Source organism: Microtus ochrogaster, chromosome 18 (assembly GCF_000317375.1).
Source record: "Microtus ochrogaster isolate Prairie Vole_2 chromosome 18, MicOch1.0, whole genome shotgun sequence".
Classification (NCBI taxonomy): domain Eukaryota; kingdom Metazoa; phylum Chordata; class Mammalia; order Rodentia; family Cricetidae; genus Microtus; species Microtus ochrogaster.
Genome location: NC_022020.1, coordinates 34,546,746 through 34,559,480, shown reverse-complemented (window position 1 = coordinate 34,559,480; position 12,735 = coordinate 34,546,746). Strand labels below are relative to the sequence as shown.

Genomic DNA, 12,735 nt, shown 5'->3' with positions numbered 1-12,735 from the left:
TATATATTTGTGGTTTTTTTTCCTCTGTGTTTTTATCATGTAGTGCAATACCAATTGAGGTACTACCAGTGGATATATTTAAGTTCTAAGACACTAAAAGAATGTCCCCCAAGTGACATGTCCACATATTATCAAATTTATAATACATTTGTGGTTGTACATGGGATAGTTATATCACGTTAGATGTAATTATGACTTGGTTATTGCTTCTACTTAGGAATGACAAAGAAGATATTGTTGGTCAAGTTGACAAAAAAAATGGACATGTAATGGCTAATTTGGTTGTCAACCTGACTACATCTGGAATTAACTAAAACCCAGGTAGCTGGGCACTCCTTAGGAAGGATTTTTCATGGATGAATTATTAAAGATCCAACTTAAACCTGGGCCACACCTTCTGGTTGACAGGCCACATGGAAGGGCGTGGAAGAGGGAAGATTTTAATTTCTGCTTGCTTGTCCTCATTCTCACTGTCAAGGTCAAGCATTCTGGTACTAAGACATTCCTTCACTAGTGTTAGAACATGCTTCTTCAGGAGTGCAACATGAACTGAAATCTGACAGCTCTTTAGGACTTTCTTGGGACTCCAGCGCTAGATTGTGACTGCTGAGACATCTAGTTTTGTGGCCTGAACAGCTAGCTATGGGACCCTTGATCTTTCCATCAGGAGCCAGCCATAGATGGACTACTTGGTCTACAGCTTGTAAGCCACTCTGATAAATTCCTTTTGTGGGGGAGGGAAGGGAGGGAGAAAAAAAAGAGAGAAAATGTAAAATTCAATCAGTTCTGTTTCCTGTAGAGAGACCAGGCTAATGCAATACCAATAGCACTAACAAAGCATGGAGTGAGATGGTTCAGATAAGTGTATGATTTTTAATTTCAGTACTTACCTCCATAATCTGTAGGTCTGTACTTATAGTCCTCCCTATGACCCACACCAGAGCATCTACTGATTCTGGTCCATACCTGCAAAGCAATGAGGTGCCAGTCAGAGGACAATACTGCCTGACAATGAAGCTGCGTGTTTCAGCAATAGACAAATAGTACATATGTAGCCTCATCAAGATCACCCTCACAAATCAAAGTGAACATGTATGAACTTGTTCAACTTCACCTTGAAGTAGAAAATCTGTTATGTAGAGAACTAGAAACACTAAAGAAATATTTATATTTGTGCAACAAAACTTGCAGGTTTATTTAAATATTAGTGTAATTATTAAAGCAACAGTTATATGCCTCTATTTGGTGAGCAGTTAGAATTCATATCCAGTGTCTCAAAGCAAGAAACTTTACAAGTGTGTAAATAAATAAGTAAATTATGGCCCCTCCAGAAATGATAGAAAATATGGAATAAATTTCAAAACCACTGACTAAATTGCCCTGTGGTATATTTAGAGCTTTGTTTGTTTGGCATGTTCATTTCTACCTTCTGAGTCTCAAGGTGTCTCAGTACCATGATTGTTCCAACTTCATTTAGAAAACAAAAATTGTCAAGAGTTTCAAGGAAAGAACAGATACATACCGGTACAAAGTACTGCTGTAGCATGGGGGAAAAAGAAGTTTTGGATGAATTAAAAAGAAAGCAAAATTGAAATAGGATTATTTCTTGTTCAGTGGACTGAACAAGAAATAGTCAAGTTGCTTTGGTTGCTAATATGCATAACTGATTTACTTAAAAACGGTAATTGTGAATTTTCAAATTATAAGAGTTATTGCAAGAGTTAGTTATCTACAGAAATCTGAGTGAGAGGGAACTAGCACCTTAACCTCTCCGAGTCCTGAAGCTCCCTGCGTGAACAGGACCCTGTGTACAATTCAGGCGAGCAAAGCTGGCGCTGTGGGCCAGGAGAGCAGCTCTTGGCTCTCCATTCTAATTATCCAAGTAGAGAAAAACTTATGAGATAATACAGGAATCAAGTTTCCGAACAGGAAATCTGTCTCCTGAACTAAAGATGTGACTTCTCTACCAGACATGGGAGAAAGCAGACATCAAGAGGTAGGAGTGAGGGAGCAGGCCTGAGATAGCAAACTCCACAGGAGGAGGACTAAGTCAGTGACCTAGGCCAGAGCAGGCTGGAGACAGCTCTACTCTATAGGAGCAGAGCAAACCCCGGGAAGGCCAAGGAACCTCCAGGAACACAGAGTGACCAATGAGGTGACTGGAACAGGGGCACTGATTGTACTATGAGGAGCAACCAATTGAGCCGTGGATCCACTGGCACCTGGAAGATTGATCACCAGAACCACAGATAGTCCCCACTACTCCAATCAGAGGAAAAGATGGGTAAATAAGGTAAGAACACATGCAACACCACAAAGAGCAACATGACACCAGTGATAACTAGTGACCCTACAACAACAAGACTTGAACCAAATATAAATGAAGTGGAAGAAAAATGGCCTAAAAAATAACTTTAGGAGAATGTTTGAGGCCCTTAAAAGGCAAAATTCCCTCAAATAAATGGAGGGAAAGACAAACAAAAAATTGAAAGACATCAACAAATCTCTTAAAGAAAACCAAGAAAAAAACAATCAAACATATGAAAGAAATTATTCAAGACTTGAAAATTGAAATAGAGACAATAAAGAAAACACAAACTGAAGGAATTATAGAAACAGAAATCATGAGAAAATGATCATGAACCACAAATGCAAGCATAAACAGCAGAATACAAGAGATGAGAGAATCTCAAGCAGTGACAATACAATAGAGGAAATAGACTCATCAGTCAAAGAAAACATTAAATCTAACAAAAGCTTAACACAAAATATCCAGAAAATATTGGAAACCATGGGAAGACTAAACCTAAGAATAATAGGTATAGAAGAAGGAGAAGAAATTTAATTCAAAAGCACAGAAACTATATTTAACAAAATCATAGACCTAAACTTCCCCAACCTAAAGAAAGGCATGCCTATGAAGATACAAGAAGCTTACAGAACACCAAATAGACTGGATCAAAAAAGGTCTCATTGCCAAATAATAAAACACTAAACATAGAGAATAAAGAAAGACTATTAAAAGCTGCAAAGGAAAAAGGCCAAGTAGCATATAAAGGCAGACCTATCAAAATTAAAACTGACTTCTCATTGAAAGCAATGAAAGCCAGAAGGTCTTGGTCAAGCATTATGCAGACATTAAGAGACCACAGATGCCAGCCCAGACTACTATACCCAGCAGAACTTTCATTCACCATAGAAGGAAAAAACAAGATATTCCATGACAAAAATAGATTTAGCCAAATCAGAGAAACATTACCCTTCTCAATAGCCACAAGTAGCATAAAATATCTCAGAGTAACTCTAACCAATCAAGTGGAATGACAAGAACTTTAAATGTTTGAAGTAAGAAAAAAGAAAGCATATGAACAAATGATGTTGGCATAACTGGCTATCAACGTGTAGAAAATTAAAATAGATCTATATCTATCACTATGTACAAAACTCAAGTCCAAATGGATCAAAGACTTCAACAAAAAAGCCAGCCACCCTGAACCTCATAGAAGAGAAAGTGGAAAGTACACTTGAACACATTGGCACAGGAGACCACTACCTAAATATAACCCAAGTAGCACAGACACTGAGAGCAACAATTAATAAATGGGACCTCCTGAAACTTAGAAGCTTCTGTAAAGCAAAAGACATGGTCAACAAGACAAAACGAGAGCCCCTTTGGATATTACTATGGTGATTTTTCAGAAAATTAGAAAACAATCTTCCTCAAGACTCAGCAATACCACTTTTAGGTATATACCCAAAGGATGCTCAATTGTTTCAGAAGGACATATGTTCAACTATGTTCACAGCAGCATTGTTTGTCATAGCCAGAACCTGGAAACAACCTAAATGCCCCTCAACCAAAAAATGGATAAGGAAAATGTGGTACATTTACACAACGGAATACTACACAGCAGAAAAAAATAATGACACCTTGAAATTTGCAGGCAAATGGATGGATCTAGAAATCATCATATTGAGTGAGGTAACCCAGACCCAGAAAGATAATTATCATATGGGTTCACTCATAAATGGTTTTTAGACATAAAGCAAAGAAAACCAGCTTACAAATCACAATCCCAGAGAACCTAGATAACACTGAGGACCCTAAGAAGAGACCTACATGGATCTAATCTACGTGAAAAGTAGAAGACAAGATCTCCTGAGTAAATTGGGAACATGGGGACCATGGGAGAGGGCTGAAAGGGAGGGGAGATGGAGGGAGGGGAGCAGAGAAAAATGTATAGCTCAATAAGATCAATAAAAAAGAAACTCCAAATAAAAGCATAAATAAATTACAAAAAAAGAGGTAGGATTGAGAGCCGACCTGGTGGCTGTGTCAGTGTGGGCAGGCTCAGTATAGCTAGTCCTGCTCCTTACTGGCTGACAACAAAAATCAGGGGTGAGTTTTGTACCACCCAGAAGATTTGGCAAGGTGTGGGAGCAGCTGCTGGAATCCCTAGGTTATCCCACTTCTTACTTACCAACTTCAGGAACTGTTTTTGAGTAATACATGATTTATTGCTCTTGCTTTGGAAAATGTTCTCTTGCAATATTGCTGATCAAAACATATACAGTATAAATGGCCTATCCTTACCAGTTTCCAACATATTCTAATTATTATGAAGACAAAAACCAATGCATGCCAACATAGTTTTCTTATTGACTTATTTTCAGACAAAGTCTCGCTATTTAGCCCTTACTGTCCTAGAAATTGCCTCAAATGCACAGATATCTGTCTGCCTCTGCCTCCCACATGCTGGGATTAAAAGTGTGCACCCCATACCTAGAAAAGGGAACTAGGAACAATGAGTTAACATGTGTTCATGAGTGCTTGAGACAATGAACAAACATATCCAGGACCCTTCCATACCTGGCTCAAGAGTAATGCATACATGTTTGTACATATGTTATGATAATCATTTGCTAAAAACAGAAAACATAGGCTAAAGGTGGTATTATAAAGTGACTATCCACCATAAATGTTGAAAGCAACACATTGATATTGCTTGATAAACAATGTCTGTAATGTTATTTGTTATTTGAGTCTGTTGGAGTCAGTGACTTAATCCCTTGTAAAACTCTGTTATAGATTTCTGTAAAGAATTCCTCGTCCTTTCCTCCATTTGATGTTTTCTGTGCTGCTCAATAAATATAGGCAAAAGCCATTTGTTAGGGACAGACACACACACTCAGACAAGACAGACACATTAGGACAAAAGCAGACACAAGGGCAGATTCACAAGACAGCATACAGGCAGGCACAGATTAAGTCTTGTTCAATAGACAGAATAAAAGATGCAAATGGGGAATTATAAACATAAGTCACAAAACAGTCTCACACCAGTTTGGAATTATGATTAATAAAAGGGTTATTCATTTAAGGGGAAAACTTATAGATCACTGTCCTAGACAACAGCCTTCTGAGTGACCAGGAACAGAGTCTAATAGCCGGAAGCGGAGCCTGAAGCAAGAGAGAGAGAGCAGGGCTACCGCTGCTTTTTAAAGTAAAAGAGACCATGCCCAAGTGGCTGGTATCTTAAAAGCTATTGGCTGAAGGAGTGGACGAAACTCCCACAGCATCTCCCCCTTTTGTTTAAGTAAGAGAGTTCCAAACCCAATACAAAGCAATATACACTAGGAACAGATATCAAGTATAAGATTAGAATTACAATCAGCATAAACAATATTAAGCAAGGAACATATGCTAAATGTTTTAATAAACATTTTATCCTAAGGAGTCTAAGTCTTGTATTGGAAATGGCTTGACTAGATCATAAGAGGATGGTAACTACAACTATCTAATCTTTAACCCTATCGAAGGCCTGAGAAGGGAGATGATATTACTTGAGCAAGCAGGAAGTACAATCAAGTAGCTTCCAAAGTGAGCAATATATGACAGAGACAATTAGCTACCTGAGCAATCACCCAAAGTCTCATTTTGCAATGTTGAAGCAACTAACTTTGGCTATGGCCTAGTGTAATTGACAGACCATTTTTAGAGGCAGGAAATTTTTTAAAACCATTTTATCCTGTCTTGGCAAGATTTGACAGTCCTGCTTATCCATTTCCGGATATCATGTAACTTGTCTGTGGTTAAGGCATTGTCAGTTCCTTGCCCAAAGGCCAGTTTTGCCAAGAAGAAAACAAGCTCCAAGTGGAGTGCCTTTGGTGTTCAACATTCTCTTCGGAATAGATTGGTGCTGTCAGAAGCAGTCACGTCTCATGTCAACAGAACCTTAAGTTATTTAAATGCCATTTTCCACAGACCCTTGAAGTTGAAGGTTACCTATCTAGACAGAATACAATTTCTATGTATTTAAAGAACCTAATTGATCTAACTGTATGTACAGCAAGCATGAACAACTATTGACCTATAATAATTAATACCTGTACAACTTAAAGACTAAAACTTCATGTCAGAATATTAAATAACCTGTAAACAAATGTGCAACAAATGAGGAAAATGACCTCAAAATGTAAACAATATATAAGTATCTTGATCAGAGGTAGGTGTAATATATAATGCAATATGAAAATATATCCTAAAAGTTGTATCAATATACAAAATGTCCTAACAGGGATAATAACATACATATATACAATCTGACAAAATAACTTTGTATAGGTGTACAAATAATGTAAACAAAAGTAACAAATATATAATTTGAACTTGTATTAATATATAAAAACTATACCAATGTAAATTATCTATGAATAATAGCTCAAAAGTCTTCACTCTATTACCCACTATTATTATCCCCTTCTTTCTTTTTTTAACAAACATAGTTTTCACCTCAACCCTCTATCTAATAAAAATAAAAATCAACAATCCCTAAACAGTGTTCCCAACCCTATTGACAAACTTTTTTGAGATGGGGCATCATCTTCTAGAATCGTGCTGCATAGGCACTGCACTATGATGGGGATTTAAAAACCACTCAGGAAAGAGCAAACCAGGCAGGCAGAGACTGTTGGCCCATGGAGCCCAGGAGGCATGGAGTTTAAATCCACATGGGCACCAGGTATAGATGTACATCACAAAACAATCCCACACCAGTTTGGAATTATGATTAATAAAAGGGTTATTTATTTAAGGAGAAAACTTATAGATCACTGTCCTAGACAACAGCCCTCTGAGTGACCAGGAACAGACAGGAACAGAGTCTAGTAGCCGGAAGTAGAAGTGGAGAGAAAGCAGAGCTATTGCTGCTTTTTAAAGCAAAAAAAGGCCACGCCCAAGTGGGCCGGTACCTTAAAGGCTATTGGCTGAAGGAGTGGAAGGAGCTCCCGTTGGCAAGGAATCAAATGCTGCGGGCTCACTCTTGGTTACAGGACACCAAGAGGAAGACTGATTTCTTTCCTTAAAACAACACTGAGGTATTCTTGGTAACTCTGAGTTTGTCCTTGACACATTCAAATCAACTGTGCTGTTAGCTTACTAGGGGAAACCTTAGGCTTTATCAAACACAATTGCTGCCATTTTGTAGAGAACAAACAAAACCTTCAATGTCAATTAGTAGACAGAGGACTGACCAGTTGCAGCTTGAGGTGACAGAGCCGGACAGCATTGTTTCTCATAGCTCTCTTTCCCCTGGGAAGCAGGTCTACGAGCAAATGTACTTTACTGGCATTGGTATATTTGTGACGAGGCTCAGAAGGGCTGTGCCTCTAAGATATTAGAAAAGTGCAATGGTAGAAAACATGGGTTTCTTTCTTGGAAACTTTATTATGCTAAAATAAATAGTAAGTTTATAAAACTAAAATAATGGATCGTAAAAAATTTTTGAAGCTGTGCCTTTTGAATCTGCTTTGTCACGAAGATCGGTGATATATTCATGCTCAATGCAGACTATGACTTCAATAAGCCATAGCTATTCTGATGTGTAAAGAGCTAAGTAAACATTCTTATGTCATTTAAGTATATGTATTTTTTTAATTTGAACTTCTGCTTTCAACAATACATAAATTTTACTGTTTATTCAGACAAAACATTAGCAAAATTGAACAACTCTCCTAATATAAATCAAACCGTAAAAATAAATGTACTCAATTACATTTGTTTTTAAATTAAAGCAAATTTAACTGAGTATAAAATACTCTTTGTAGTAGAATGTGCAAAATGAGTACACTAAATTCAATTTACCATAAATATAGCATCTTCTATGAATTTAGTGTTCAATGGAATAAAATATAGAAGTAATGATGCCACAATTAAAAGTTACTGCACTAATAATCCTAAAAACTTCATGAAGATAGTAAGACCCATTTAGAAATTTATTTTTAGGGATTCCTTCTATGATTGTATTTACTGTGCTTATATAGGTAAATTAAATCAATTGTGAGACAATCGTCTCCTTTGAGAGTAGAATTTAAGCCTTAGTAGGAAATTGCCACCACTTCCCTGTTCTCTAAAGGCAAGAAAAATTCTTGTGAGGAATAAAAATGAGATGCGAAGCCACCGAAATTAAAAGCAGTCTTTCCCATTATTAAGGCCCTTGAGGTAGGGCACAGACTCAGTGCAGAAAAAAATCGCACAATTACCCGAAAAATATCATTGTATGTCTCTCCCTGGTATCTGCTACTCTTGACATCGCTATGGGACATGTGGCAGAATAACTGAGCCGAGCAACCTTGGATTTTGAAGTGAGAAATCTGTTTGGCTAGAAACAAGCTCTCATGGTTTATTTTCCAGTTTAGTGACGTCCCTGGCTACTGAGGTGCCAATGTGAGGACAGCATCACAGAAGGACACACGCTCGCTCCATGGCCCAGGTGACACTGTATATTTATTTCCGGACTTAGTGAGTCGTTTAATGCCATTTTAAGTTTTAATTCGCACCCAGTCTTTGCGCCAAACAAAATGATGGAGGGACTAGTTTGGTTTTTCATTGAGTGAAAGAACTTTTGTGACATAGCCAGACTGAAGGTGACTTCTCTCTAGTCAGTGACTGAGGGTACCATGAGCAACGGCCACAGCCTATAATGTTTGGGGTGTTCATTGGACCCCACTGACCAACATTTGGAAAAGAGATCAATCCTACCTGGCACTGGACTCTTTGCTTGCTAGCCTATGGTGTCTGGAAGGAGCCTTGGATCCCCTTTATGGAAAGGCCTACATCCAAGCGCATCCTGGCAGCACTGAGTGGATTAAGTGGGTTAACAAAGAAAAAGAACACACGACATGGAAAAATGAGGGTGGGAAGGGAACGGGTCTGATCAAAACACATCTTACACATGCTTGAAATTTTCAAACAATAAAAAAATTCTTATCCAAACTGTATTCTCTGATCAAAATAGGAAAAAAAAAACAATTAATGACTGAAATGAGACAGAGTCTCGGGTTCCTTCTTACCTTTCACTCACAGCTGGCCAGTTGTTGAGTAGAAAGTCCTTGGCAACGTACTGGCCAACTTCAGATGCTGCCACAGCTTCTATTACATTTGTTTCATTAAAAGGATTTGGGTTCACGGTGACGACATACTCCATGAATCTACGAGAGTCCAGTTGTAAGATATAAACAAGCTTTAAAAAGGTTTTGAAAAGCGCGAGGTTCTACTGAATGGTGGTGGCGCATGCCTTTAATCTCTGCACTCGGGAGGCAGAGGCAGGACAATCTCTGTGAGTTCAAGGCCAGCCTGACCTACAGAGCAAGTTCCAGGACAACGCAGAGTTTATACAGTAAAACCGTATCTCAAAAAACCAAAAAATAAATAAATAAGTAAACAAATAAATAAATATTTAAAAAGCTCATGGTTCTAAGTAATAATGTACAAATATGACAAATATGTTTGTTTCCCTTTTCCTCTTTTTTGAAATATGAATTACGTTTCTCCAGCAAGAATGTGTACGGTAAATTGGCCATCTCACCTGTTAAGTATCCACGGCTCTTTACTGCAGCTCATTGCAGGAATGAGCCGGCTCCCTCTCTCTTCTTTTTCCTTAGTTATATTGATGTAGAAACTAAACAGAAAGTCCCACTCCTTGACAGTACCCAAAGCAATGCCGTTGCATAGAGCCACTCTTTGAATCGGATGAGGGATTCTGGAAGGCATAACGGGAGAAGGCATTCCCTGTGGTAGCTCAGGACCACACTTACCCAAGTAGCCACACATTCAGATGCAGACATTTAGTAAAGTTACTTGATATCTGAGCCATAAAGATTAAAGAGCTAAAGGAGCAAGTAGGGGAGCTATTGTTAGCATTATGATAAGAAAAGGTCATTTGTTTAGCAGAGTGGTTGAGTCTTCAAAGAAGTAAATTATAATAGCACAGCACACATTAATAAAGAAGATTGGTCTTGGCTTTCTTTATCACATTGCCTTAGAGTCCATCTGAGGTGGCATATGAAAGGCAATAAAGTCCCAAACACCAGAGTCTCTGTTCTTACTTAATGAGACTGCAGACTCAGATGGGAGGCTCTGACATGTCCACAGATAAAACATTACCAAACAACCCTAAAGAGGAACCTATTAAGATGTAAAACTAGCCCTGCCAAACTGTAAGTGCTTAGTGGAAGAATAATCCATCAACAGCCAAAGGCCTCAGTCTCAAGTCGCTACTGAATGAGTCCTAATCTGTAGTTACCCTCAGACCTAATTTAGATCATCTCTTTTCTCTTGGGAGGCAGACGAAGCAGATCTCTGTGAGTTTGAGGCCAGCCTGGTCTACAGAGCGAGCTCCAGGACAGCCAGGGCTACACAGAGAAACCCTGGCTAGAAAAACAAACAAACCAATAGTAATTTTTTTTTCCAGGAAAGGGTGTCTGAAAAGGAATTGAGAAGCTCAACCATGTGCAAGCAAAAACAATCACTCCCAACTATCAGCACCACCACCAGGGTGGAGACACTGTGGGCGCTGACATAGGAGCGGAGCAAGGGGAGCGACACTGTAGCCCTTACGCAATCTCTGGGTCAGCCATCCATTTTCTGAAGAGCTCTTTGGACAACTGGAGACAGTCTTCAAGACCCAACCAACAGGCAGTTTCAAACACTTTTTCCACTGATAGTCTTGAAAGAAAAGACAAAGCAGAACTGTTAATTTTGAAGTATCACCCTCATTTTCTCTGTTTCTAAGAGTGTGTGTTTCACACGACAATGAGAACTTTAAAATATCCTCTAACAACACTGAGTTTTTCTCTTTTTTTAAAAAAATAGCTTTTATAATGATGAACTTATTAAAGATTCATAAAAAACATTTTCAGAGAATTTTTGGGCACCAGAAAAGCTCCTAACAAATAGTATCTTTTAAAATTAGAAAGAAATTACTACCTTCACTCATCTCCCTCAAAGACACATGGGTGTGCACATACTCCACACCTGCTGTCGATTTTCTTTCCCCTCTTTTACAATAATCCATTTATGGATTAAAAATATCTGTAGCCTATCTGATATAAGACGCTGAAAAGTTTTCTTTCAGATCTAATATGCTAAAATGTTATCTCCATTCAGGAAAAGTTCCTTTATCCCCCTATACAATTTGCTTCCCTGGCTAAGAATCAAATGAGTTCAGAACAAGAACAAACACAAGAAAGCCATGCTTTGGTGTGTGTCTTGCTACAGTCACCAAGTTTGGGGTCTCGGCAAAAGAAGCCAGTGTCGTTTGTCCCACCCTCCGGTCTCAACTCTGCTCCCTCTGACATTATGATAAGCAGTTTTGGAATGTGCACAGATGGAGGTCCCCTGACAGATACTCTTAGAAATCTGTTTATGTGTTCGCTTTCTCTCCCCACCCATCCCAAACTTGGGCTAGCTGCAACAAGATGGGATTCTGTGAAAATCAGCCTCTCCCAGAAGTTGCTGGAGCAGAAACACTAGCCCGGGATGCTACGAAATGTAAGCTACTTTAGTCTGCTTTAGGATAGCCTAGTCTGTGTCTGGTTAACACACATGCTGCATGGTTGAGTATCTTTGTGCCTTCCAGTTCATTCACACAATCCCCTCCCAACACTATCTATATACGTACCTATCCAATTCTACGGGCTTCTAATAGACTCTGGCATTAACTTCTACTCCCTCAACAGGATACTACTAAGAAAGAATGATTATATTTTTGTGTATCTTTACTACTTGTTTGGTGTGATTGGTTTAAGTTCGATGTTTCTAGAAGCTGTAGCTATAGTTGTTGACTACCATCCATCCACCTCTAAGTCTAGAAGTCTGACATCCATACACAAACAGAACAGAAGTACCATAGCCTCATGTTGCCTTTCACCCCCCTCCTAAACCATCATGAAAATGTATGGAGTTTCCATAGGATAGTGATTTCCAGTAATTAAGCATGATCATATACAAGTGACTGATAAGTACTGACTGTCAACCTAGTTCATATTTGCATCAGGGTGCACTTCTTGCTCACAAGAATACAGAGAAGTATTGGGTAACTAGCTAGACACTAGCAGGCTGACAGCACCTGAAGGATGGACCCCATCTCATAATCAGCCTTAAGCCCTCATCCCCTGTGTCTCTAGTAACACCCAAGTTTTGCAGTGATGGATAAAGGAGGGGGAAGTATCACAATTGTCTCTCTGAGAAACTTAAGACACCATATAAAGAGGAGGAAGGTGCAAGTAGTGGGGCTTTATTGAGGCCCACCCATTGCAAAGGTTGTTCCGTCCTCGTAAAACATGTATTTTTATAGATTTTTCTTTAATTCTTTTTTATCTGCTTCGCTCTATAAGTTTTGTTCAAAAGACCAGGATAAGAGTTGTGTCTCTAACCCTGTGTAGAGATGTGACCTT

At 38.7% G+C, this 12,735-nt stretch overlaps 1 protein-coding gene across 1 annotated transcript in view; it reads right to left on the bottom strand.

Moving 5' to 3' along the window:
* The window catches only part of Lvrn (laeverin), a 54,719-nt gene that overhangs the window by 6,450 nt on the left and 35,534 nt on the right, over positions 1–12,735 (bottom strand). The window contains exons 16-19 of the mRNA XM_005356079.3: positions 10,898–11,005; positions 9,867–10,040; positions 9,352–9,489; positions 891–966 (exon numbers count right to left, since the gene is read on the bottom strand). Coding sequence (XP_005356136.1) covers positions 891–966; positions 9,352–9,489; positions 9,867–10,040; positions 10,898–11,005 — 496 coding nt within the window. The remainder of the gene's footprint in view (positions 1–890; positions 967–9,351; positions 9,490–9,866; positions 10,041–10,897; positions 11,006–12,735) is intronic.